This window comes from Mustela nivalis (genome assembly GCF_964662115.1).
Source record: "Mustela nivalis genome assembly, contig: HAP1_SCAFFOLD_1293, whole genome shotgun sequence".
In the NCBI taxonomy this organism is placed as follows: domain Eukaryota; kingdom Metazoa; phylum Chordata; class Mammalia; order Carnivora; family Mustelidae; genus Mustela; species Mustela nivalis.
The window spans coordinates 40600-65609 of record NW_028135371.1 but is presented as its reverse complement, the minus strand read 5'-3'; the positions used below and the strand labels follow the sequence as shown (position 1 = coordinate 65609).

At 64.0% G+C, this 25010-nt stretch overlaps 1 protein-coding gene across 5 annotated transcripts in view; it reads left to right on the top strand.

Annotated features, from left to right (window-relative positions):
• Positions 1–500: 500 nt before the first annotated feature.
• Positions 501–25010, top strand: part of TMPRSS9 (transmembrane serine protease 9) — a 28951-nt gene continuing 4441 nt past the window's right edge. For 2 of the 5 annotated variants that reach the window (XM_082750564.1, XM_082750561.1), the window contains exons 1-11: positions 2171–2617; positions 10291–10332; positions 11178–11291; positions 13676–13847; positions 16206–16480; positions 18412–18548; positions 19101–19419; positions 20689–20860; positions 21295–21566; positions 21969–22105; positions 24567–24984. In XM_082750564.1, coding sequence (XP_082606690.1) covers positions 2314–2617; positions 10291–10332; positions 11178–11291; positions 13676–13847; positions 16206–16480; positions 18412–18548; positions 19101–19419; positions 20689–20860; positions 21295–21566; positions 21969–22105; positions 24567–24984 — 2362 coding nt within the window. In that variant the 5' untranslated portion in view covers positions 2171–2313. Of the gene's footprint in view, positions 1093–2170; positions 2618–5879; positions 6008–9095; positions 9164–9265; positions 9446–10290; positions 10333–11177; positions 11292–13675; positions 13848–16205; positions 16481–18411; positions 18549–19100; positions 19420–20688; positions 20861–21294; positions 21567–21968; positions 22106–24566; positions 24985–25010 lie in introns of those variants that run through there. The other 3 variants (XM_082750565.1, XM_082750562.1, XM_082750563.1) reach the window with 3 other exon arrangements.

Genomic DNA, 25010 nt, shown 5'->3' with positions numbered 1-25010 from the left:
GAAAACCCACGGGCTTGGGGGGGGGCGCCGGTAGCAGGGGCAGCTGGGCTGAATGAATATAGTGTGTGTGTGTCTGGCCGGGGGCGTGTCAATGAGCTCACACACTAAAGTTGAGTTTCCAGCCCTAATCGCAGAGGTGAATCTTGGTGTCTTTGTCCCTAAAACATTTCATCAAGCGATTCTTGGAGATTCCCTGGCTCCTCAGAGGGCCCTGCAGCTCAAGTGTTAGAATAAAGGGGTAAGTGTTACACGGCTCCACTCCCCGCCACCCCCGCGCATCTCCCCTTTCTCATCGGCTTGGGAGGGTGGCGGTGAGGCACGGACTGGCCATTCCCAGCAGGGACACGCTCCCTTGAGGAGGGGATGCCTCGGCTGGGCCCCCGCACTGGGCTCCAGACTTAACCATGAACCCACAGCGCGTAAATCTGAATTTCAAGTGAACAGCAAATGCCTGTTTTCTTAGTATGAGGATGTCCCAGATGTTGCACAAGACGCATGAAGGGCTGTGTTCCGGAGGTTCTCTACAGACACACAGCCAGCAGGAAGGGGAGATGTGTTTAAGGAACCGGCTCCTCTCCTCTGAAGGCCGTCAACGGATGGCGTGCGGCCCACCGCAGCCCCGACGGTCATCTGCTGACTCGACCTCTACTAGTTTGAAAGTTAATCACATCTGGGGACGCCTGGGGGGCTCAGTCGGGGAAGCGTCCGCCTTGGCTCCGGTCCTGATCCCCGGGTCCTGGGATCGAGCCCCATCTGGGGTGGGGGTGGGGGTGGGGGTGTCCCTGCCCAGCGGGGCGCCTGCCCCCCACCCCCCCGCTCTGTGCTCTCCCCGCCCCCTCAGCTAAGTAAGACCTTAGTAAGAAAGGAAAAAGGAGGTTAGTCCGATCTACAAACCGGCGTCAGAGCAACACCTAGAAGAGCGCTGGGCCCGAGCCAGGCGACGCGGGGAAGTGACCAGGCCGGGGACACACTTACCCCAGGAGGATGCTCTGCTCCTCGGGAACCTGAGCGTCCCCGGGCGCCCCCGAAGCCGCTCTGCGACCCGCGAGGCCCGCGCAGAGTGGGGGGTGGCGGGAGAGCCGCAGCCCGGAGGTGGGTCCGGTGAGCGCGTCCCGGGAGGGAGGGTGGGCGGCGGGCCGCACTCCGCGCCGCGGACACGCGGACGCCGCTACCCTTCCCCCGCCAGCGCAGGCGCAGGAACTGCTCGCGACCCACGCGGCCTTGGAGCCCGGGCAAGGCCTCCTGGGTCCTCGCGGCGTCTCTCGCGAGACTGCGACCACGGTCTGGCCTAGAGAGAACCCCCGGCTTGGGTCTCTCGCGAGACTGCCTCAGGCCCAGCCTCGTGGAGTCCCGGCGAGGTGTCTCGCGGGACCATGATCCAGGGGCGGCCTCCGCGGAGTCTCTCGCGAGACTGCGACCGAGGCCCGGCCTAGTGGGTCCCCATCTGAGTCTCTCGCGAGACTGCCACGAAGGGGCGCGAGGAGCACACGGCTGCTTCCGGGCCCTTAGGTGCCGAGGCCCGAGCGAAGCCAGTGTCCGGCGAGCGGGCAGCGGAGGAGGCAGCGGCCTGTCCCTCCGAGGGGATGCTGGCGGCCGCGGGTGGCCACGCAGGGCCACGGAGGACGAGGCGGGCCCCCGAGCTAGCGCCGGGCCGGGCTCCGTGTGGTTCGCTCGGTGCCCGCGGCTTCTGCGTGGTGAGGCCGATCGGCGGCCCGGGGCGTGCCTGGCCCCGACCTCGACCTGCGGACGTGTCCCCTCCCGCGGCAGAGGGGCCTCGTCAGGGCCGCGAGCCGGGGGTGACCCTGGGCTCCCGGGGCGCCCGGCGTCCTCACCAGGTCGTCACGAGAGGGAGGCAGAGGGCGGGGGTCCGGAGACGGGCAGACCCCGCGCTGCCGGCGGGGACGATGGGGGCCGCGGGCCAGGCAAGGGCGGGAGCCGGTCTCCCTGGGCCCGGGGGGACCAGCCCTGCCCGCGCCGGGGTTGTAGGACTCCGAGCCCCGGACTGCTCAGCAGTAAATCTGGTTCCTTCTCAGCCCGGGTCTGTGGCGATTCGCCGCCGATTCGCCCCGCCACCCAGGGGCCCGCGCAGAGCCCCGTGCGCAGGCCCAGCCCGCTGCCCGGAACCCATGCTGTGCTGCGTTTGTTCTTGTTGTTGTTGTTTTAAGATTTCACTTACTTGTTTATTTGTCGGAGAGGCCGAGACAGGGAGAGAGCTCCAGCAGGGGCCGCAGGCAGAGGGAGAAGCTGGCCCCCGCCCGAGCTGGCTGACGGCCCGGGCTCCCCCGACTGAGCCACCCAGGCGTCCCTGAGCCCATGTGTCGCCAGGGAGACGGGCACCCAGGGCGCTGTGGAAGGCTGCCGTGCTTGCACGAGGGAAACCTTTGCTTGGGGGACAGGAAGCGTCCCCCAGCTCTGACCCGTGTTTCCGTCCTTTTCCTGCTGGCATCCAGGTCGCCTTCCCCGTGTCCAGGAGCCATGGAGCCCACCGCTGGTGACCTCCAGCTTGTGCCTGGGCCAGCAAAGGACGTCGCAGCTCCCGGTGCCACGGGCCGCCGTGTGACCCTCTGCGCGGTGGTGGCCACTGGCCTTGTCCTGGTCACCCTGGCGGTCCTCGTGGGTAAGTGGTTGTGAACTCGCACGGGTTCACACGCTGGGCGACGTGCACAAAGATGTCGAGTGGCTCAGCGGTACCCGGGCTCTGACTCCAGGACCCGAGGCCTGAGCGTGCAGGCGTGGACTTGAAGGCTGGCCCTCAGGTCACCAGGAGAAAAGTCAGGCAGGCCAGGAGCTGGGGCCTGGTGTGCACTGGTTGGCTGTGGGGGGCGGGCGGGTGCATGCGGGGGCCACCGGGCATTCGCGTCTCCCACGGACCGGGCTCTCCCAGGGAGTTTTCACCACGGGGTGAAAAAGGAGACAGATGGGGACAGTGAAACGAACTTTTTTAAGGATTGAGGAATTCGAGAAGCTCTTGTACTTTCTGAAGCGTAAAGAGCGAGCAGCGGGGCGTCGGGGTGGCTCAGTGTCGAGCGTCCGACTCTGGATTTCACCTCAGGTCTCGACGCCAGGGTTTGGGGATCAAGTCCTGCATCAGGCTCTGCGCCGGGTGTGGCGGCAGCTTGAGACGCACCGTATAGAGAGGCCGTGATTTTGTACGGTTCACCCGGCAGAATGATCTAGAGACGCCCACGTTAGAAGCAGAAGGGAGAGGCGCCGCGTAGCAAGAAAGGAAATCTCGTCCGCCTGTGTGCGTCAGTTTTTCTGGCGCGGGGTGGGGGGGTCCGCCCCCGGGTCATCTCCGGGGAGGGACAGCCCACGGGCCGGCACAGGGGTGGTTTGTCACCAGGTGGCCTTCGGCGCCTTCTGATTTTGAACCTGTGGATCCACCCACAGTGTCGTCTTGTTCTAAAGCACAAAACGGGTCACCACGGCTGGCCACGGCGTCCCTGCCACGTCTCTGTGGCTCACAGCCCCACAGGTCTCCACAGGCACGCGCTGCCGGGGTGGAGCTCTCCTGCTGTCTTGTGAGAATTCGTGAGGGGACAGCGGGTCCTGCATGCTCTTGGGGGACTTGCCACTCCTTCCACCGAGTGTTCTAGATTCCCCCGCATGCCTCTCTCTTTCTGTCTTTATATATATATGTTTTTTTTAAGGTTTTATTTATTTACCAGAGAGTAAGTGAGAGAGAGAGAGAGAGAAAATGCAAGGGCATAAGCAGGGAGGGCTCAGGCAGAGGGGGAAGCAGGCTCCCTGCTCTGGGGAGCCCGATGTGGGGCTCGATCCCGGAACCCCGGGATCGTGACCTGGTGAACGACTGAGCCACCCAGGGGTCCCCCGTCATGTTTCTACAGACGTTCCCTGAGAGACCGCGAGCCATTGTCATTCCTCCCCACCACAAAGGGCAGCTGCTCTTCCCCTGGTATCAGCCTCCGTGTGTCCGTGTGGCCGGGGATGAGCCCCTGGGGGTCGTTAACAGTAAATAGTGTTTACGAGTCAGTGTCTGGCGGGGATGAGTTACTCTGCTCCCAGCATGCAGCGTCCTTGAAAACAGAGTCAGTTGCTTGTCCCCACCAGCCACCTGCATGGGTAGCTCATGGAGGACACCGCCTTGGCGGTGCGTGTCTAGAACATTCTGTCATCACAGGAAGCTCGCTGGGCGGCCCTGACCCGGAGCAGGCCTGTTCTGAGCTGGTGGGCTTCCCCAGCTTCCCCTGCGGCATGAAGGTCCCCTTGCCGCCTCGAAATAGTGATAGGAAGTGGCAGTTTGGGAGAAAAGGTTGTCCTGTGGCGAAACAGTAAGCTGGGAACCCCCGTGGCCTTCTGTGATCTGTGTTCCGTGTTGGAGACGGGTGTTACCGGAGCGGCCGGACTGCCCCGTGTCCCGAGTGCCCTGCGCCGGGCGGGCCTGGCGGAGCCCTCTAGTGGCCGCGGGTGCAGGTGCAGGAAGGTCGGTGCTCTGGGTGTGCCCCAGTGTGCGTGTCCTCGCCAGGGGGAGGCGCGGGCACCCCGGGAGCGCGCACACACGTGAACAGCAGCATAAACGCGGCCCCCTGGGACCCCCGAAACTGAGGCAGGCTTTAAGAAAGACACACTTTTTAAACGTTTCTTCATTTAAAATTAAAACGTATCCCCACCCAGCTCACGAGTTGAGCTGCGGACGCCAGCCTGGGGGAAGCTGGGCGTCGGGCACGCGTCGGAGTTTCCGTGGGTCAGTCATCATTTCAGAGGGAAGACACGGGCTCGTGCGCGGGCGCCCGGCGGGCTCGGTCGGGTGAGCGAGCGGCTCTTGACCTTGGGCTGTGAATTCCAGAGCCAGGTCGGGTGTGGTGAGGCAGGAGGGAGGAAGCAGCGGCTGAGGCAGGGCGTGGGGCACGGACGGACACTCCGGCCCGCACAGCGGGTGCTTGTTTCTTCCGTGTGTCCCCCGTGAGAAGACAAACCGCGTCCGGGTTTGGCTCCGAGCGCATGTTTAAGTAAACGGGGGCCCCAGCTCCTGCGGCCGGACGCGCACGCAGTCGCGGCACGCCGAGGTGGGACCCAGCCTGAAGGGTTAAGGTGGCCGCTGCTTTCACTGTTCTAATATCCTGATTATGGTCAGTGTTTTGGTTAGCGCGTCTTTCTGTGAGTCCTAACATATTTTCGACATGTTTTCCGGGGTTGCTACTGTGTTGTTTGTTTTTAAACTTCACGTGGCTCTTAGTCTGGCTGTCGTGTACTTCTTGTGATGGGCAGCACGGGCGCCGGGCGGACGTCTGCAGGCGTGTGGCCTGCGGCTGGACACGCCCGCGCTGGTGCCGGGCTCCCCGCCTGTGCCACGCGGCCCTCCCGCGGGGTCCCTGCCTCGGGCCGGCTCCTCTGCAGCCGCTCTGCCCCTCCCCACCCACCCGTGCTCCTGGGTCTGCGTCTTCGCGGCTGCGTACTTTTGACACGGTGTTTCCGAAGGTTGGAAACCCGTGTTCTCTCGCGGGGTGGCATCGTGGCGCCGTGGCTGTGGTCAGGCCCCTGTGGCATCTGGTGGGAATGGCTCCGGACGGGAGGTAGGGTCTCCGGAGGCCATCTCGGCCACTTTTGGCTGAAGCCAGCTTCAGGCCCTGAGCCAGGCACACCCGGTGGTCAGACAGGGGTGAGAAGGAGCTTGTCCTGTCCTCAGAAAACTGGGGGACACTGGGAGCCTTCAGTGGTGACCGTACAGTCCGTATCCAACCCGGAACACGGGTTGGGGGTGGGAGGGGGCACTGAGGGGGATCACTGGGGCCTCCCAGGAGGTCGGCCCACCCGCTGTTGGGGTGATGGCCCAGGTGGCAGGGGGCCTGGGAGGCTGACTGAACTGCACCCTGACCCCGAAGTGGGGCTCTCTCACGGGGCCCTGGTCTCGTCCGCAGCCTCCCTCTCTACACAGGGTGTGGACGTGGAGCACACGGCCGAGCTCCGAGGGGTCCGGTATGCCGGCAGCTTGCAGCAGACCACCTCCGACTACTACCGCGCGCTGACGCCCACGCTGGAGAGGCTGGTGAGGGCGGCCGGGGGCTGTGACCGCACCAGCAGAGCCGCGTGGGGGGGACGCCCGGGCAGGGATGAGGGCACGTGGGACGAAGACGGTGAGGCCGCTGTCCCCGGCGCTGGCGGGCTCTGGCACACAGGGGAGTGTGGCATCGGTGGGGACTGGCCCCTGCTGGGCCTGGAGCCGGCTGACAGGTTGTACGTGGAAGTCCAGCGGCAGGATCAGAAGCCACACGCGGGGCTGGCGGGATTCTGAAGGCGGGCAGCCGCCGCGGAAGGAGGCAGGCGGTCGGTGGGTCAGACAGGGTTTCTGCGGGGCCCAGCCGGTCTGTGTGTCGTGTCCACCTGAGGGAAGTGAGAGTTCACGTCCACACAGAAAGCCCGCATGCCCACGTCCACACCCACGCAGCAGCACTCACAAGAGCCACAAAGTGGAAACGCCCAAATGCCCATCGGCGGGTGCTGCGTCAGCACAGGGAGGTCCCCACGCACGGGAGCGTCCCCAGCTGCCAGCAGGGGTGAAGCCCCATGCACGGCCCTGGGGACAGACCCCGAGCCCATGGCACTCAGGGAGGGACCCAGACACAGAAGGCCCCCAGGGTGTGAGTCTGTGCGTGCGACACGTCCCAAGCAGGCTCGTCCGCAGACGGGAAGGAGGCTCGAGGGGCCGGGGCTGGGGAGGGGAGACTGCTGGGGGGGACGGGGCTGCTTTCAGGCCGGTGGATTGTTCAAAACTGGGCTGCGGTGATGGCGGCACCACCCCGGAAGGCCCTGAGACCCGTCGGTGTGTTGTGCGGCGGGGGGGTTACATCTCCATGGAACAGTGTTCCAGCCTCCTGCTGGGCGGAGTTGGAGGGTCACTGGCTGCGCAGCCGCGGTGTGAGAGGAGCCCCCCTCCGCCGGGGCTGGGAGGTAGGATGAGGAAGCAGGGCGGCCTTGCTGCGTCCCACCGCCCACATCCGGGCCGGCGCGCTTTTCCTCCAAGGCCAGACGGGCAAGGTCGTGGGCTTCGTGGGGCCAGACGCTCGGCCCAAGGACTAGGCGACTTGGCTTGGCCTGAGGCAGCGGAGAAGTGCCAGGGACGGCTGACGCCTGATTTGTGGGCCCCGCCGCACACCCTTCAGCTAGCCTCCACGCGACCCGAGCAAGATCTTCCTTTTCTTTTGATTTTTCTCCAACCCTTTGGGGACGGGAACACCATTCCGAGTCTGTGAGGCGATGTGAGTTCGGCCCATGGGTGTCGGGTGGCCGATGTCAGCCCCACACCCTGAAGCAGTGACCAAAAGAAATAGAACGCAAGCCCCGTGCGTAGTTTAAGATTTTCTAGCAGCTACGTTAAGGGAAAAAGGTAAATTTAATTTTAACGATTTTTTTATGTAACTCAGAACATCTGGAATATTATCGTTCTGTGTCACTGACATCGGTAAAGTGGGGATTAAAGAGAAAGCTATATTTTTTTATTTTACTGTTTTAAGATTTTATTTATTTGACAGACAGAGATCACAAGCAGGCAGAGAGGCAGGCAGAGAGAGGAGGAAGCAGGCTCCCCGTGGAGCAGAGAGCCCGATGCGGGGCTCGATCCCAGGACCCTGGCTCATGACCTGAGCTGAAGACAGAGGCTCAACCCACTGAGCCCCCCAGGCGCCCCTCTGCTGTAGAGTTGAAGCATGAATTAACGAAAATGTAAAAACCAGTTCCTCTGTGGTACCAGCTGTGTTTCAGAAGCGCGGTAGCCAGTGCGGCCAGTGGTGGGCCGATGGCCGGGGCAGCAGAGAGCACCCGCTGCAGTCCGTGGGCCGCGTGCGGGCCGGCCGGTCTGAGTGCGGGCTGCGGGGACGCGGGCTGGAGAGCGGAAGTGAGAGACAGAGGTTGGAGGGAGTTTGGGGAGGGAGAACCGTGTACTGCGGTCTTCGGGAGCAGGCCGGCGGCCAGCTTTAACAGCCACGCCGGAACGCTGACCGTGCCCGGGGCCGCTCTTAGTAACTCCACTGGGAGAGCAGATAAAGCGGGATGTCCTGTCGCCCTCGGTGGAGGTCCCGTGAGGTGCCGGGGGGACGTAGGAACCCCCGGCCTTGGCGCTGCTGGGGCAGCACCTGGAGCAAGAGCCACGCCAGCTCCCAGGGCGGGGCCTCTCGCTGCTAAGCCGATACTGTCCCCGGAGAAGTGGACAGTGGTCACTCGAACAGCACACGAAGGATAAGCAAGTTCCAGTGGCATCTGTTGGCACAAAGTAGGCTTTTCTTGGTGTAAAATTCACATAAATTAACCACTTGTTAAGTTTCTTTATTTAAGTGATCTCTGCGCCCAATGTGGGGTTTGAACTCAGAACCCCGAAATCAAGAGTCAGATGCTCGGGGCCCCTGGGTGGCTCAGTTGGTTAAGCACCTGCTTCGGCTCGGGCCATGATCGCAGGGTCCTGGGGCTCCCTGCTCACCGGGGAGCCGCTTCTCCTTTGGCTGCTCCTCCTGCTTATGCTTGCTGCCTCTGCCACATTAATAAGTAAATCTTCAAAAATGAAAGTCAGATGCTCTACCGACTGAGCCAGCCAGGAGCCCCCAAATTAACCATCTTTAAAGTGAACAATTCAGTGGCACTTAGTGTAGTCACAAAATTGTGCAACCATTACCTCTGTCTGGTTCCAGGACATTCCATCACTTCCAAAGCAACCCGGTCCCCATCGGCCATCACCCCCCTCCCCGCCCTCCGCCCCCACGAGCCCCCCTCCCGTGTGGGGAGGGGCCTGGTCTGGGCGTATCTCACATGTGGACTCGCACCCCGTGTGGCCTCCTGCGTGGACTCGCACCCCGTGTGGCCTCCTGCGTCTGGTTCCCTCCCTGCGCGGCGTGGGCTCGGGGTCCGTCCCGGGGGCAGCACAGGGGGCGTCGCTCTTCCTGTGGACGGACCATGTCTTGTCCGTGCGTCTGCCGATAGGCCGCTGTTCTCATCCAGATAGTTTCAAGGTCTGCAGCTCTGGGACCGGTGCGTGTACCGGGAGAAGGGGCGCTGTCCCGCGCGCTCTGGCTCTGCGCACGCGGCAGGTCCCGTGGGGCACGTCTGCCCCGTGGCCTCAGCGTGTGCGGCTCCTGTTTCTGTCACAGTTCGCAAGCAGCTTTCAGGAGACGGAGCTGGAGGCCAGCTGTGTGGGCTGCACTGTGCTGGGCTACTGGTGAGTCAGGGCCGCCTCCGGGGGAAGGGACCCCGGTGGCTCCCGAGAGATTCCGGAAGATTCCAGCAGGAGCCCCCGTCCACGGGCTTCTCTCTCCTGCAGGGATGGGAACTCCAGTGTCTTCGTGCATTTCCGGCTGCGCTTCCTGCTGCGAGGCCTGCGGTCCCTGAGTCTGGGCCTGGAGGAGGAGCTGCTGCGGCAGGGGCTCCGGGCACGGCTGCGGGGCCGGGGCATCCCCCTGGCCGCCCACGGCGCCATCCTGTCCGCGGAGCTCACAGGCAAGTAGGCGGCGGACGCTGGAAGGGTTAGGAGGCGGCCGTGGGAGAGGAAGCTGGAAGTTGCATCGAACTTCAGGCTTTCAAGGGTTGCTCCCTCTGATGACCAGTGGACGCCCCTAGGGCGCTTTACTCTGGGCAGCACAGAGCCGGTGACCGCGGCGGGGGGCAGAGTGTGAATGCTCCTGCCTCTGCCACCTTCGGGACCTCTGTTGAGACCAGTCCGCTCTGCTCTAACAGGAAGGTTCCAGACGGTGCATGAACAAACGGGCACAGCTGTGTATTGGCAAAACTGTATCTACAGAATCAAACGGGCTGCGTTTGGCCCATAGCCATTGCTTGGCAACCCTGGTGTAGGTATAAAAGTAAACGCGATTACACCCCAAAATCCGATGATGCAGATTCCTGTCGTGCACCAGAACCGCATAAAATCTGATGACGCGTGCATCGCGACCTGGGAGCCAGACACGAGCTCGGTGTGTCGTCCGGTTAAACACCGATTGCACTGACCCTGCCTGCCCTGCAGGACAGGACGGTCCTTCCCCACCAGCCCAGACGTGCTCGCTGAGTCCCAGTAACCTCTCCACCAATGCTGGCTGAATTCTCCTCAGTTTCCTGCCTGCGTGGCCCACAGAGGGGACCCCCAGCCCCAGGTGGCTCTTGAGCGCGCGTCATGCAGCCAGTGAGGCCGGGCAAGAGACTCTTCCATTGGATTTAACTTCAGTTGATTTAACTTAAAGTTTAGGTGGCCCCCATGGTAGGCAGCGCAGCTCTCGGCTTTGCAGTCCGGCGTTTTCAAAGAGCTGCGGAGCTCCCTGAATGCGCGCACAGCTCTGGTCTCTTTCCCCGCAGGAAGCCGGGAAGGGCCACTGACGGAAAGAGACTTGAAGTCAGGTACGCCTTCCCCTCTCCCAAGGAGCTCCCCGCCTCTGCAGAGTTGGTCTGATTGCAGGCTTGCGAAAGGTTTCCCGGACTTCTTTCCAGTACACAGAGGGGTCCCTCGAGCGCAGTAAATGCTGCTTTTGCGCACCAGCCTCCTCCAGGGGGCCGGAGGGGACAGGTTCCCAGTCCTGTGTGGGCAAAGTGTTTAAAGAGGAGACACTTTGAATTACACATGGCCAGACACGAGAGAGAGAAAACATTAACGATTTTTTTTGAAAAGCGGTGGAAATCTGCTGTTAAACGACAAAAACAGACAGTTTGGAAAAAAAGAAGAGTGGCACTTGCCGTACAGAGTCCTCAACTAGGGGTGATCCAGGCCCCAGGGGATGCCGGGCAGCGTCCGGGGACTCTGTGGTTCTAAGGATTGGGACCTCCTGCGCCCAGTGGGTAGGACCAGGAGTGCTGCGCAGCCCCCACGAGGAACAGCCCCGAAGTGTGAACTGGAAACTTGAAATGGTTAGCACGGTGGATTTTATGTTGTACGTATTTTACTGCAGCTTGAGAAGTCCAGTTTCGTCTGTATTTCGCTCTAGAAAAGCGAGGGCGCTGGAAAACATGGGAGCACAGGTGGTGCGCCAGTGTTTCTGCTGCACAGCCCTCGCCTCGCGCTGGCCGGCATTCTCGTGTTTCGTCTCTGTACCGATGCTGAGAAAATTATTTCGGGAATGTTCAGGGCTAAAAAAGTAAAAAAGAGATGTTTTCCATGCTCTAGAGGCTCTGAGTAGACCTCTTGCTGCAGCCAGGAGAGACAGAGTCGGGAGGCAGAACCTAACCTGCGGGTTCTTCTCTGCCCTCAGGTCGCTGTCCTGGGAACACCTTTTCCTGCCGGAACAGCCAGTGTGTGACCAAAGTGAACCCGGAGTGCGATGACAGAACCGACTGCTCGGACGGATCTGACGAGGCTCAGTGTGGTCAGTGTCAGGTCGGGCCGGTCCCTGGGCCGTGTCCGCTTTCCAGGGTCAGCGGCTGGCTCTGCTCTCTGGCCCACTGTGCACGTTACCTGCGGGCTCCCGGGCGCGGGAGTCCCTGGAGTTGGCTGAGAAGCGTGCAGAGGGGCACCTGACGGCACAGTCAGGTGCTCCCCGAACTGTGGAAGCCACAGGAACTGGGGCTCTGTCCGACAGGCCGTGGGATTTGAGCAAGGGAGTCTTGCGGTCGGAGTGCGGTAAGGCTACGCGACGTTTTCTAGCAGTGCTAGCCCAGGCGCTAGGGTCAGAGCAGCAGTGCGGGCGTGGAGAGGAAGGGGGACAGCGCTCCTAACAGCGGCGCGACTGTGTCAGCCGGTGGATGTGTCGACTGAGCAGCGGCTGGAAGGTTAGTTCCCCCAGAGGGAGTGAGACAGACACCAGCACACGAAAGCCGCTGCTTTGCTTGATGCAAGTAACAACAGGTTAGAAGAGAAAAAGCTGGGGTGCCTGGGGGGCGCAGTGGGTTAGAGCCTCTGCCTTCAGCTCAGGCCGTGATCCCAGCATCCTGGGATCGAGCCCCACATTGGGTTCTTTGCTCAGTGGGGAGCCTGCTTCCTCCTCTCTGCCTGCCTCTCTGCCTGCTTGTGATTTCTGTCAAATGAATAAATAAAATTAAAAAAAAAAAAAAGAGAAAAGGCAGAAAGCCCCACTCGTGACCAGTAGTAGCAGGAAGTAACCGTGTCAAGCCTGTGATATCATAGAGTTATAAAACTCCACCAAAGGACGTAGACGTGAGCAAAACCAGCCGAGACCGAGATTTCCCGAAGAGAGGACGTATGAGAATTTTGGAACTGGCAAAACCCACGATGAAGGGGACACCGGCGGCGTGTGACCCCTGGCTGTGAAGGGTGGTCTGTGGGGGCTGTGGTTGGGGTCCACCGGGCTCCCCCGGGGGCCGTGGTCACTGAAAGCTGTCACAGAACTCGGGTGCTCGATGACAGTAACTGTGTCTTCCAGGGAAGAGGTCCTCACAGGAAAGGTGCACAGGCAGGGTGTGCGCGAGAGCAGGAGTGAGCCAGCGTCCTGCTGTCCTCCCAGTGGCGCGGTGGGGACCGCCCTGAGCTAACTCGCAGCGGCAGCACATGACCGCACACACGGTGTTTCCGAGCAGGGCGGCTCACAGAGCCTTGGTGTCCAGGGTCTGTCCTGGGGGTTGCTCCCATGGCCATGTAGCCCCGGCACAGCTCGCTTTATGGAGGAGAGTCCCAGAGCTGGCGGGACCAAGTGCCGTAAACGGATTGCGGGAGGCCGGAGGCCCGAGTCCACGGTGCCCGAGGGTCTGGTTCCTCCTGAGCTGCTGGAGAATCGGGGTCCTGCTTCTCGCCCAGCTTCTGGGGTTTGTGGGATGCCTGGCACTTGTCGGCTTGTAGAAGGGTCCCCCAGCCTCTGTCGTCGTGTTCCAACGGCGTTCTCCCCAGGTGCCCGAGTCCAAATTTCCCCTTTTCCGAGGACACTAGTTATTGGTTTGGGCCCTCACTCGTGACTTGGTCTTACCTGGGTCATCTGTGACAGCCTGTTTCCGAAGAAATCACATTCACCAGTGCCGGGTGTTAAAACTTCACCTTCTCGCGGAGCACAACTCAGCGGGTAACAGTTCACCGCTGCTCCAGACACCAGGCGGCTGCTGCGTGGCCCCCGCGTGGCCCCGGGCCGTCAATCAGTCCCGCTGTAGCGTAAACGTCCTGCGTGACCTAATGCCCCAGGACAAAGCTGCTGTTAGCACTCAGTATTCCAGGGGCGTAGAGGTGCCCCCCCAGGAGGTGGTCAAGGGCCAGACTTTCTTTGAAATGTGAGTGTTTGGACAGGCCGGGGCTGCCGAGTTCAGGGTCACTGTGTGGCCACGTGAGCTGCGGTGGAGACCTCAGAAGCAGGGGCCCCTGGCGGGAGGAGGAGGGGGGACATGTCCCAGGCAGGGAGGGACACAGGAAGCCAGGAGCTGACCCTTTGGTTTCTGAGTTGGCGCATCCCCCCCGCATCGACTCGGAAGCGTGAGTCCCCCCCCCCCCCCCGACCCGGCTGTGGCCGTGAGCATGCGACGTAACGTGGCAGGGTGACAGCTGCCGGATAGCTGCGCGGGGCGGAGCACAGGGTCCCAGTCGGCGTTCTCTGCCACTCCCCGGTGCGTGCAGCCTTTGGGGGTCCGACATCTGTCGGGCAGCTGGGGAGATGGGGCAGAGGAGGGGCGGGGAGACCCCGAGGGAGTCGGCAAAGCCAAGTGCCAGGAACCTAGGACACGTCTTTGAACGAGAGGTTCCACGCGGGCACGCTGGGAGCACAGTCACAGCCGCGCCTCCTGCGGCTCCTGGTCGGTGACCTCTGTCTTGCAGACTGCGGGCTGCAGCCTGGCTGGAACACGGCCGGCCGGATCGTGGGCGGCGTGGAGGCGTCCCCCGGGGAGTTCCCGTGGCAAGTCAGCCTTCGAGAAAACAACGAGCACTTCTGCGGGGCGGCTGTCGTCGGGACGCGGTGGCTGGTGTCTGCGGCCCACTGCTTCAGCGAGTGAGCCCGTCCCCCTTGGCCCCTGTTCCTTCCCGCGCGGGGGCTCCCCTTTCCTGGCGCTCTCAGAGCCTCTGGGGTCTCTCTTCTCCTTTATTTTTTGTTGTTGAATCTGAATGTGTTCTTGTCGTTTAATTTTTGAAATCATGGTAAGACACACGTAACGTGAATGTACCGCTTTAACCGGTGCAGTTCAGCGGCAGGAAGCTCGCTCACCCGGTCCTGCAGCCGCCCCGCCCTCCGGCTCCAGAACCTTCCATCTCCCCATGCGGCGACTCCATCCCCACGAAGCACGAAGCACGCACTCCCCACCCCTGCCCCGGCTCCCACCCTCTCCTCTCCGTCTGTGCAGATGGGACTCCCCTGGGTCCTCCCGGAGTCAGGTCCTGCGGGATGTGTCCTGGGTCTGGCCGCTCTCGTGGAGCTCTGTGTCCTCGGGGTCCCTCCGCGAGGGGCAGGGGTCAGGGTTCCTCCTTCCTTCTTCCGTCTGAGCAGCGACACTCCATTACGTGGACGTACCACATGGTGTCCACTCTTCTAGTGGCAGGCGTGGGTCGTTCCCAGCTGCTGGCTCCTGTGAGTCCTGTGGCTTTGGGCAGGGGCGTGTAGGTGTGTCTTCAGGTGCCCGCTTTCAGGTCTCCCGGGTACAGACCAAGAAGTGGGGTTGCTGGGTCATCGGGTAATTCCGTGTTTAACCCTTGAGGACCCTCTACCCCTGGGCGCTGCACCATTTCCCGTCGTGGCCAGCCGTGCAGGAGGCTCCGGCTCCACGCCCCCGCCAGCACTTGTTGCCACCTGCCATTTTGACTTGAGCCGTCCAGCGGGGACGCACCATGGTCATGATTTGCCTGCCCTGACGCCGAGTGACAAGGAACATCCTTCTGTGGGTCTCCTTCAGAGATATGTTTGTGTTCTTTGCCCACTTTTGAACTGGGTTGTGGTTTGTTGTTGGGGATGGCCAGAATGTTTAACGAGCTGGTCAGAGGTGGGAGAAGGTTCTAGAAGTCTCTGCTCCAGGCATTGCTGTTTGGTAGCTGTGGTCTGGGGAGTCCTGCGGAGAGGGCAGGGCGGCGGCAGCCCAGCTCCCCCCAGAGACCGTGGCCTCTCGCATGGGGTGCTGGAGCCCCGAGTGCGCCCTGCTGTCCGCCTCGGGGTGACGGTGCGGGGGGGAGGCCAGAGACAGGGACAGCTCAGGGCGGTAGGAGCCGGGAGTTTCCCCCTGGAAGTCTCCTTCCTCCCATGTGTAGTTACGACGCCATCAAGGCAAACCCAAGAGGAGGAAACGGTCCTGGCGACACCTGTGTTACCTCCTCCCCGATCCGGGCGCGTGGCCTCGTTCTGTTGGGTCAGCGCTCCCGCCTGCGGCCTGGGCCGGAGCTGGGCCGGTGCGCACAGACGTGTGGGCGCCTTTCTTGGCCAAACCATCTGACGCTGTTTCTGTGACCACGAGGCGTCCCCCCCGACTCTTCTGCCGGAGTCTGCTCGGATGGGGCAGGGGCCCCGCACGCCCGTGATGCGGTCACACGCCCGCAGCCTCCGCCAGCGTCCCGTGCACATCCGACTCGCCCCGTTGTCCCGAGGGCCCGTGCCCGCCTCTGCCGTTTTCTCTTTCTTACGCTAATACAGATACCGGGACATGTACCATTTGAGCCATTTTTAAGGCAGCGAGAGCTTTGGCCTAGAGCGGAGCGGAACGTTCCGGGGGATACGGCGCGAGGGTGGGCAAGCGGGGCGGGCTCTGTGACGCGGAGCCTGGCCCCGGGTTCCGCCGGGGGCTGTGCTGTTCCGGCGCCTGGCTGTGGGGCCCACGAGGTGCCTCGTGGGGCCGGGATTAGGGTGAGGGAGCAAGGCACTCGCCAGGGAGGGAAAACGTACGGGGCCACTGGAGACCGCCATGGGGACGCGTCACATTTCACGTCACGTGGCAGAAAATACCGAAATGAGCGCAAAGACGAAAATCCGTGAATGGAATATGCACTTGTGAAATCGAGCGCCGACCCGGCAGGCTGGGGCTCGGGGAGGGCGAGGCGGTGAGTAGAGCCAGGCCGGGCCCACCCGGCTTCGGTCAGATGTCCCGGCTTCGTTCACCGGGGGCCTTCTGCGTCCCTTTGGTTGTTTCCCAGCCGGTCTGTGGTCTTGGCGCCCCCTTAGCATTTCGTTCTCAGATCTGTGCTTGCCGGGGTGTCGACCGTCGGCGCCGGCGGGATTTCTTCTGCGTCTGCTTGTTCTTGACAAGCTTGTGTGGAAACATCGGTGGTGATGACTGGGTTTCGGGGCTCCCCCGGGTTGGGGCCTCCCGCATCTCCCACAGCCACCTGTCCCGTGGGTGGGCCCCTGAGCCGTGGTCTGTCTCTCCTGCAGATTCCAGGACCCGAGAGAGTGGGTGGCCTATGCGGGCACAACATACCTGAGCGGCGCGGAGCCCAGCACGGTGCGGGCACGCGTGGCCCGCATCACCCCACACCCGCTGTACAACCCGGACACGGCCGACTTCGACGTGGCGGTGCTGCAGCTGGACGGGCCCTTGGCCTTCGGCAGACACGTCCAACCCGTGTGCCTGCCCGCCGCCACGCATGTCTTCCCGCCCCGCAGGAAGTGCCTGATCTCCGGCTGGGGCTACCTGCGGGAGGACTTCCGTAAGTGCTGTGCTCCCGCGGCTGGGCCAGCCCCCGGCCCCCCCCGGGTCCCGGGGTTCTGTGCTCCGAGCGCCCTGCTCAGTGAGGTGCGTTCACAGCCCCAGATGGGTCCCCGCAGCGCCCTTGGGGTCACGGGTCTGCACGAGGAGCATGCTTGCAGCCGAGGCCCACCAGGCTTCGTGCCCCCTTACTGTTCCAGCTCAGACCAGAAAGCAATGCCCTTTGCATTTTTGTGCTTCTGAGGGCGATTTCTGAAAGGGCCTCTAGAGGAGAGGTGGGTGCTGGCCGGCGTCCGGAAGCACGAGGAGGCTGGGGCGCGTCTGTGCGGAAACGTGCGGTGCGTTCGCCGCCTTCAGCGCGTGTGGCTGAGTGGTGGCCCGCGTGCAGGTGGGTGACCCCGCGGTGTGCGTCAGCGAGGGTGCATTTAGGCAGAAGCCGCGTAACCCGAGGTTCCGTATTGGTTCACGAAAACGTGGGGACCAGAGGCTCGTAGGAACCGGTTCCGTGAGCCCCACGAGCCTTGCTTCCTGCGCACTGAACCGGGTTTTGCAGTGACTGCACAGAACGGAATGGCCTTGGGAGAGAGCCGAGTGTCCCGTGGCGGGATGTCGCGGGGAACCCGAGATGGGCTGGGAACCGCTGTAGGGAAGGCCCCCGAACAGACGCCCCAGCTCCAAGCTGGTGGAGGAGGCAGAGGCGCGGGAGGGGAGGGCGTCCTGCAGCGAGCCTGCCCATCCTCGTGGATCGTGCTACGGCTGAGGCCGTCTAGAGTGTTCCAGTAGCTGGAACACAGTAGCTGCGAGCCAGGGGCCGGTTCAGCGGCCATGCGGGTTTCCATGGACAGCGCACAGGAGTGGAGGCTCCCGGGGGCCCCCGATGTTCGGGGCAGCTCTGCCCTGTGTGAAGGCTCTGGGGACCCAGCGCGGCTGACCTCCTTCGCCCAGTCCGCTGCCTGCGTTCTGGGGTTTTCCCGGGTCCCTATCTACCTGACCTAAAGGGAAGGAAAAGTGCTGGTGATTCTTACAGCTTCTGGGAAGGGAAGGTGTTGGCCACGTGGACCCCGTGAGGAGGGAGACGATCCAGACACATTCGGGCCACCCGGCTCACCGAGCACTGGTCCGGGGCCCGACCGGAAGCAGAGCAGGGAGCTTCCCTGTGTGGGGCTCAGCCCAGAGCAGCGCCATGCAAGAGCACTTGCCTTGGGGCGGCCGTGCTTTCCTAAGCTTGTGCCGCACGCTGCAGGAACCAGCAGCCCCTGCAGTGTGGCCCGTGCGGCTCAGAAACACGTTTTACTTCCTTTGAACACATTTAGATCTGTGTTTAAGTAGCCACGTAGCCCGTGGCTACCGTTCTGGACAGCACAGCTCTAGAGGGAAGTCGGTCCTAAAGAGGGTAGATGGGGACAAAGCACAGGAAAGTAAAGTAGGGGCGGGGAGGGGGTAAAGCGGTCAGGAGGGGCTTCTTGAGGAAGGAGGTGAGGGAGGAAAACAGGCAGATTCTGTAGGGACAACATTCTAGGCAGCTGGAGTGGCATATGCAAAGGCCCTGGGGTCGGTGGTCAGACTTGGACTTTTCCCTTGAGCTGGGGAGGGGAGGGCACCCTGGAAGATTTGAGGAGGGGCAACATAACGAGTTCACATTTAGCAGAGACGAACCGTAAATCAGCCAGGGTCGGGCTGAGGAGAGCTTTCTGCAAAGTAGCACAAGAAGAGCTGCAGGGGTGGGGGAGGGGTCTCCACAGGGAGACGAGGTGTCCAGTCGGATGCCTCCTTGCCGTCTGGGCCCGGAGGTTACCGCAGAGCGCTTGTGGCGTGTGGCCGCCGCCGGTTTCTGAGCGGCTGCTGCAGCAAGTGCCCCTCAGCAGGGGCCGCGGGGTCGGCGCGGACATAACCTGCGGCCCGAGGCTCACGCTGCCGGTCCCCCCCGGGCAGTGGTGAAGCCAGAGACGCTGCAGAAAGCCACTGTGGAGCTGCTGGACCAGGGCCTGTGCGCCGGCCTGTACGGCCACTCGCTCACCGACAGGATGCTGTGTGCCGGCTACCTGCACGGGAAGGTGGACTCCTGCCAGGTGAGCCTGCGGCCCACACCTGCCCCGCCTGCCCCCGGCCCCGTCCACCGCCCAGACGTCCCCTACCGGACTCGGAGCACGGCCGCGGACTGCCTTCGCTTTAGCTCGTGCCCTCGGACTCCTCTCAGCAGATGGGGAGACGGTGGGGGAGGTCGCTGCAGGCGGCCAGGAAGCCACAGCGGAGGGACAGGGAGGGACAGCAGGACAGGGGCACGAGCGTGGAGCAGGCCCTTGGGGAAGTGCAGTGGCCGCCCTGTCCTCCTGTCTGTCTAGCAGGCGCTCACATCACCGTGCATCTGGTGGGCTAAGGAGATGGACGGGTGTTTATCTGGGGTGGGTCTTTAACTGCCTGCAGTGGAACTGGAAGGAAGCTTAGCCTCTTGAGTTTTTACAGAAGAGAAAGCCCGTTCTGACTTGTGGACTGTCGGCCCGGCTCTGCTCCTTGAGCTCGTGGCCAAGGACCTCTCAGAAGTCCGACTCCGCAGGCCTGGGACTGGGGCTGGCTGCGGCCTGGAGCCCGACCCCCCCCGAAGGCGTCCCTTTGTCTCCTAGGGTGACTCGGGAGGCCCCCTGGTCTGCGAGGAGCCCTCCGGCAGGTTCTTCCTGGCCGGCATTGTAAGCTGGGGGATCGGCTGCGCGGAAGCCCGGCGCCCCGGGGTCTACGCCCGCGTGACCAGGCTGCGGGACTGGATCCTGGAGGCCATGACCACGGCGAGCGGGCCTCTGGCCCCCACTGTGGCTCCCGCCTCTGCCACCCCCAGCAGGGCCTGGCCCACCAGTCCCGAGAGCCCGGTGGTCCACACCCCTGCCAGACCCACACGGGGTCCCAGCACGGCGCCTCCTGATCCGGTGACCGCCTCTAAGCCACAAGGTATTTGCTGGGGACGCAGGCGGCTGTCAGCGTCCACTCCCTGCAGGGGTGGGTCGATCCGTACTGGGGAGCAGAGGGGGATGGGCTAGTGATGTCTGCGTGGGCACGGGCGAAGGCGTGCCGGGTCCTTCAGGCTGCGCGGCCAAGTCAGGCAGCGCACGGGGACGTCCGTGGGATGTCCTCCCGGGGCAGCCGGGGGCTGGTGCCTTTGAGCTGTGCCCTCGGGGCTCCTTCCAGACACCCCACACACATCCACGTGCACACACACGGACATTTGAACATCCGAGAATCTGCGTTTCTCTTCTTTTTCCTCAAATTTTCCTGCACACGTTTGCATGCTCCTTTTCCAGGAGAGGAGCAACGTCCGCTTATCTGGTTTTTAATTTTCATTTTATCCTTAACTGCCGCGTCCAACACCTAAAACGGGCCGTCCTGAGCTTCTTGCACGTCTAGGTCGGTAGCCTTACGTATCTTCACCTTGTGCGGCAAGTCTCCAGAACTTTCCACCTGAAGCTCCGCGCCCTCCACACAGCAGCCCGCCCCGCCCTGCCCCCAGCCCTCCACGGCCTCCGGACCGGTGACTGCGGCCGGCTGTCCGCTCCCTCCCAGGAGCCGGCGGGCTCGGTTCACTCCGTGCTCCGGGTTTTACACAGAGTTTCGGCTGGGCCTGGGCCTGCTTTCTTCCCACCGCAAGCTCTCCTGTGGCCTCTTCCAGCGGAGCTCAGTGACGGTCACACCCGCATTCTCACCCGGGGCCCCTGTGTCTTCGGCCCCGGGAAGTTGCCCCAGTTACAACCTGGGGCCGAGCTGCAGAGATGGGGTTTCTGGACACAGTGGTCTGTGTCTGTCTTCTCTGGTCTCCAGGTACCCAGACGAGATGCCGGTCGGCCTTTGTGGTCCCCCAGACCCCTGATGCGGAGCCTGTTAGAGCCCCGCTTCATTTAAATGTCAGCTACCCCCGCCTGTCCCCAGATCCCGCAGCGCCCAGTTCCCCGGGTCCCTGCAGGGAGCCCGTCAGCCCGACCTCGTGGGCCGCAGGTCTGTGTCTGGTGGGCTTGGGCCCTCGGACCCAAGACACTCTGTGACCGTATCTTCTCTGGAGCCCACCTGCGCCCGCTGTGCCACGTCCTTGCTACAAGACCGGAGGCCACCATTAGGCCTCAGTTTCTTCATCCGTGTAACGGGGCGGCAGCGCTCTGGTGTCCGAGCCCCTGTGCTCCCACCTGGGCAGGCTGCGATGCTGAGACCCTCTTCTCTCGTCCCTGGCAGAGTGCGGGGCCAGGCCGGCCATGGAGAAACCCACGCGGATCGTGGGTGGGCTGGGGGCCGCCTCTGGGGAGGTGCCCTGGCAGGTCAGCCTGAAGGAAGGTTCCCGGCATTTCTGCGGCGCGACCGTGGTGGGCGACCGCTGGCTGCTGTCAGCCGCCCACTGCTTCAACCAGTAAGGCCCGTCCCCTCCGCGGCCAGGTGTCCCCGGCAGCTCCTGCCCCTGTGCACTGGGGTGGCCCTGGGCTCGTCCAGCCAGAACACAGGGGGAGCAGGAGAAGGAGGGGTTCTGGGGGCCTTCTCGGGAGGAGAGTCTGCGGAACTGGCCTCTGGGGACAGAGTGGGGCTAAGTAGAGGAGGGACGAGGGCCCCTCCCCCTGGGCCCCCGGCATCCGTGCTTGACGCCCCTAGAGCGCGGGGAGCCACTCACTCTCGTCACAGCCCAAGGGAAGGGCTTCCTGCCTTGCCTGGCCCCCAGCTCGGGAGCTTTGGGGGAGCAGCCGCATGGGCCCTCTGTCCTCCTGGTGCCCAGCCCAGACCGGGGGCGCCGCCCAGCTCCCTGGGGGCAGCGGGGGTGCCGGCGGGTGTCTGAGCGGCCCCTGTCGGCAGCACGAGGGTGGAGCTGGTGCGGGCCCAGCTGGGCACCGCGTCCCTCGCGGGCATTGGCGGCACCCCGGTGAAGGTGGGGCTCAGGAGGGCGGTGCTGCACCCCCAGTACAACCCCGGCATCCTGGACTTCGACGTGGCCGTGCTGGAGCTGGCCAGGCCCCTGGGTTTCAACCCGTTCATCCAGCCGGTGTGCCTGCCGCTGGCCATCCAGAAGTTCCCGGTGGGCCGCCGCTGCGTGGTCTCCGGCTGGGGCAGCACGCAGGAGGGCAACGGTGAGCTCCCGGTGTCCGTCCGCAGACCCTCCCCTCCCCTCCTCCGGGGCCACGGACGCCCGCCCACGGCCCTGCCCACTCGCTTATGGCCGTCCCGGGGCTTTCCTGCTGCGAGAACCTGGGCTCCCTGGTGCTGGGCCCTTCCGAGCGCCCCGAGCCCCCCAGTTCGTGCCGGCTCCGAAGCCTCAGAACGGCCTCCCTGCAGGCCTGCGGCGCTGGGGAGAGTGCAGGGGGCGGCGGGGAGGGTCTCGGGCACGAGGAGGGCCAGGGTCAGCTTCCTTCTCACCCCGAGACTCGGCAGGAATCCCTGCAGCCCTGCGGGTTCGTCCACGGGCCGGGGATGGCGCCGCCTCTCGGGGGTGCTGCCGGCTGAACCGCGTCTGGGGGGCTCTCCTCTCGCAGCTACCAAGCCCGACATCCTGCAGAGAGCGTCCGTGGGCATCATAGACCAGAAGGCCTGCAGCGCCCTCTACAACTTCTCCCTCACGGACCGGATGCTCTGCGCAGGCTTCCTGGAGGGCAAGGTCGACTCGTGCCAGGTGAGCGGCTGAGCAGGTGCCCGCTCCCTTCCGCCCGGCCCGCCCCTCCCCCTCGCTCCCATCCAGGTGTCCACGGCGCTCCACGGGGACACAGAGACTGCAGGGAAGGAACTGTCGGGACGCCGCGAACAGGGAAACCCTTCCGAGAACCAGATGTCTTTCACGTTGGTTCAGAGAAATGCCCTTTCCAAGCACGTGCTCGAGGCGCAGAAAGCTCAGACGCCCCGATCGTGTGCTCCCAGGAGGCGAAGCCGGTGCGGGCTGCGGCGTGGGCCGGACCTCGTCCCCGGCTGAGATTACAGACCAGTCTTACCTAGACACGCCAGTGCAAAACCCTCAGTAGACGTTGGCAGATTAGGAATGCGCTAAAAGGAAAACAAATCAGCCGCGGTGCGTCGGTCTCCTATGAAGGCTGGTCGGACGCGGGGGACCCAGTACTCAGTCATCACACCCTTGGGCCGAGGGGGAGGAACGGCGGCGCCTGCACAGCCCCAGAGAAAGGCATTCGATGATTTTTTAAAAAAGATTTTATTGATTTATTTGACAGATCACAAGTAGGCAGAGAGGCAGGCAAGAAAGAGGAGGAAGCAGGCTCCCTGCGGAACAGGGAGCTCGATGCGGGACTCGATCCCAGGACCCTGAGATCGTGACCTGAGCCGAAGGCAGAGGCTTTAACCCACTGAGCCACCCAGGTGCCCCGGCATTCGATAATTTTTGAAAGGACTTAGAGAGATTTATGTAATAAATTAAAATAATTTATTGACTACTTAAAAGATGTACATATTTGGGGGGCACAGAGGGAGACTCACGTGGACGGCTGAACGCGGGGCCCCATGCAGGGCTCCATCCCGCAGGCCTGACCGCTGGCCCCGAGCCGCAGCAAGAGTCGGCGCCACCCAGGCACCCGGCACTTGGTCGATTTTAGGCACCATTTCTAGTTACATTTTAAACCGTTGCACCCGGATGAGAGCCGGAGAACAGAAACTGCCGCAGACAGCACGCTCGGTGGCGAAGCAGCTTTCCCCGGACACGGCCGCCTGCTGTTGCCGGCCTGTCTGGTCTCACGCGGAGAGTCAGGAGGGAAGGAAGGAGAGATGACATTCGTGGACAGAAACGTGACCCGCGGGAACATAACTGACGCCCGGACAGAAGACCGTAAGCGCTGGAAACACGCCGCCGGCGGAGAAATGGCGACTCGCGAGCGTCGCCGCCCGGCTTGAGCGAGGGCGTCCCGCGGGGTCAAGAGCCTCCCGCAGGCGCCGGCGGCCTGGACGAGGGCGCCCGCTGACCGTGGGAACAGCGTCCGTCTGGCGTCCAGAAGTAAACTCTAGATGGTGTTCGGGGCCTTCATGGAGGAGGTCACGGAACTCCGAAGAGAACGAGAAGGTCTGAACGGATCGAGAAACCGCGCGCGGCCGGCCGGAAAGACCTGGCGTCACGGACACCCGCTTCTCCCCACACGCCGCGCAGCTCCAGGCCGGTCCCAGCAGCGGCTGCCGTGCGACTCGGCCAAGTTCCCCGCGGCGGGGCGGGATGATGCGGATACAGGAGAACGGGGAGCGTGGGCACCCCAGGAACAGCACCAGGGGAGAACGGGCGGTGGCCCAGCCCCAGCCGCGGGCCGTCGGCTCCGGGTCGGCCGGTTTCGGGCTCTCCCCGCTGTCGCTCAGGGGACTCGCCGGAAGGTCCACCTCCGGGGCTGCACTCGTGCGGCGGGGGCTGGGGATCGCCGGCTTCCTCCCCACCCGGCGCCGGCTTCCGAGCGCGGTATCCGCGCGGGGCGGCCTCCGCGGGGGCGGCCGCGGGCGCTGTGGGCGCCGGCTGTGGGCGAGGGTGTCCACGGCACCCTGCATGCAGCCTCCCCGCGGGGTCTCCGCCCAGAACCCTCCAAAGGCGGCGGTGGGCTTCCAGGACCAGTCGTCCAGGGCCAGCATTTGCCTGACCTTACTTTGGAAGTCACCCGGCGTCGCCGTCCCCACGGTCTGGGGTGGGCAGAGTGGGGCGCGGGCCGAGAGAGGCCCCCCCGACAGCTGTGGGGAGACGCGGCCTGAGCCCCGAGTCACTGGTGCGCCTCCTTCGGCGCCGGCAGGAGCGAGGCCGGCAGGAGCGAGCAGCGGTTCATTCCGGGCGGCGGGAGCACCCGTGACCGTGATCGTCTGTTTAGTTTTCTGCATTTCTCTCTGCGTCTCCCAAACAAAAGCCAGAACAGCTGGAACTCGGAGAGAAGCGACCGGACCAGCGTCTCCCAGGCGGGGTGGGGCTGAAGCGGGTGTCCTGGGCCCCCACCGCGGTGACGCGGGAACTGAGCGCCTGGCAGAGCCGGGAGCGGAGAGGGCGCCCGCGGCCCGCGGTCCCAGCCAGCCATCCCCGCAGTTTCCCCACCTCCGTCACCGTGTCTGCGCCGGGCCGGGCGGCAGCTGGGCGGTGGGCTGGCTCCCACCCTCCCCCCCTTCCCTTGCAGGGCGATTCGGGAGGACCCCTGGCCTGCGAGGAGGCCCCCGGCGTGTTTTACCTGGCCGGGATCGTGAGCTGGGGGGTCGGCTGCGCTCAGGCCAGGAGGCCGGGCGTGTACACCCGCGTCACCAGGCTGAAGGGCTGGATCCTGGACACCATGTCCTCGGGCCCCCCGCCCGCCACGGGACCCCCGCCCAGTCCCCGCCCGCCCGCCACGGGACCCCCGCCCGCCACCGGACCTTCCTCCAGGACGGTGGCTGGCCCCACGGTCCCAGGGGTCCTGGCCAGCAGAGCCACCCCGCGGGCCACCAGCCCGGCAACCAGCCAACCTACCAGCAGGACTGCCACCGCCGCGAGCACCACCACAGAGGGACAGACCCCGCTTCCAAGTGCCCCCGGCACCACCGTGGGCTTCCAGCCACCAGGTAGCAGGAGGGGCGGAGGGACATGT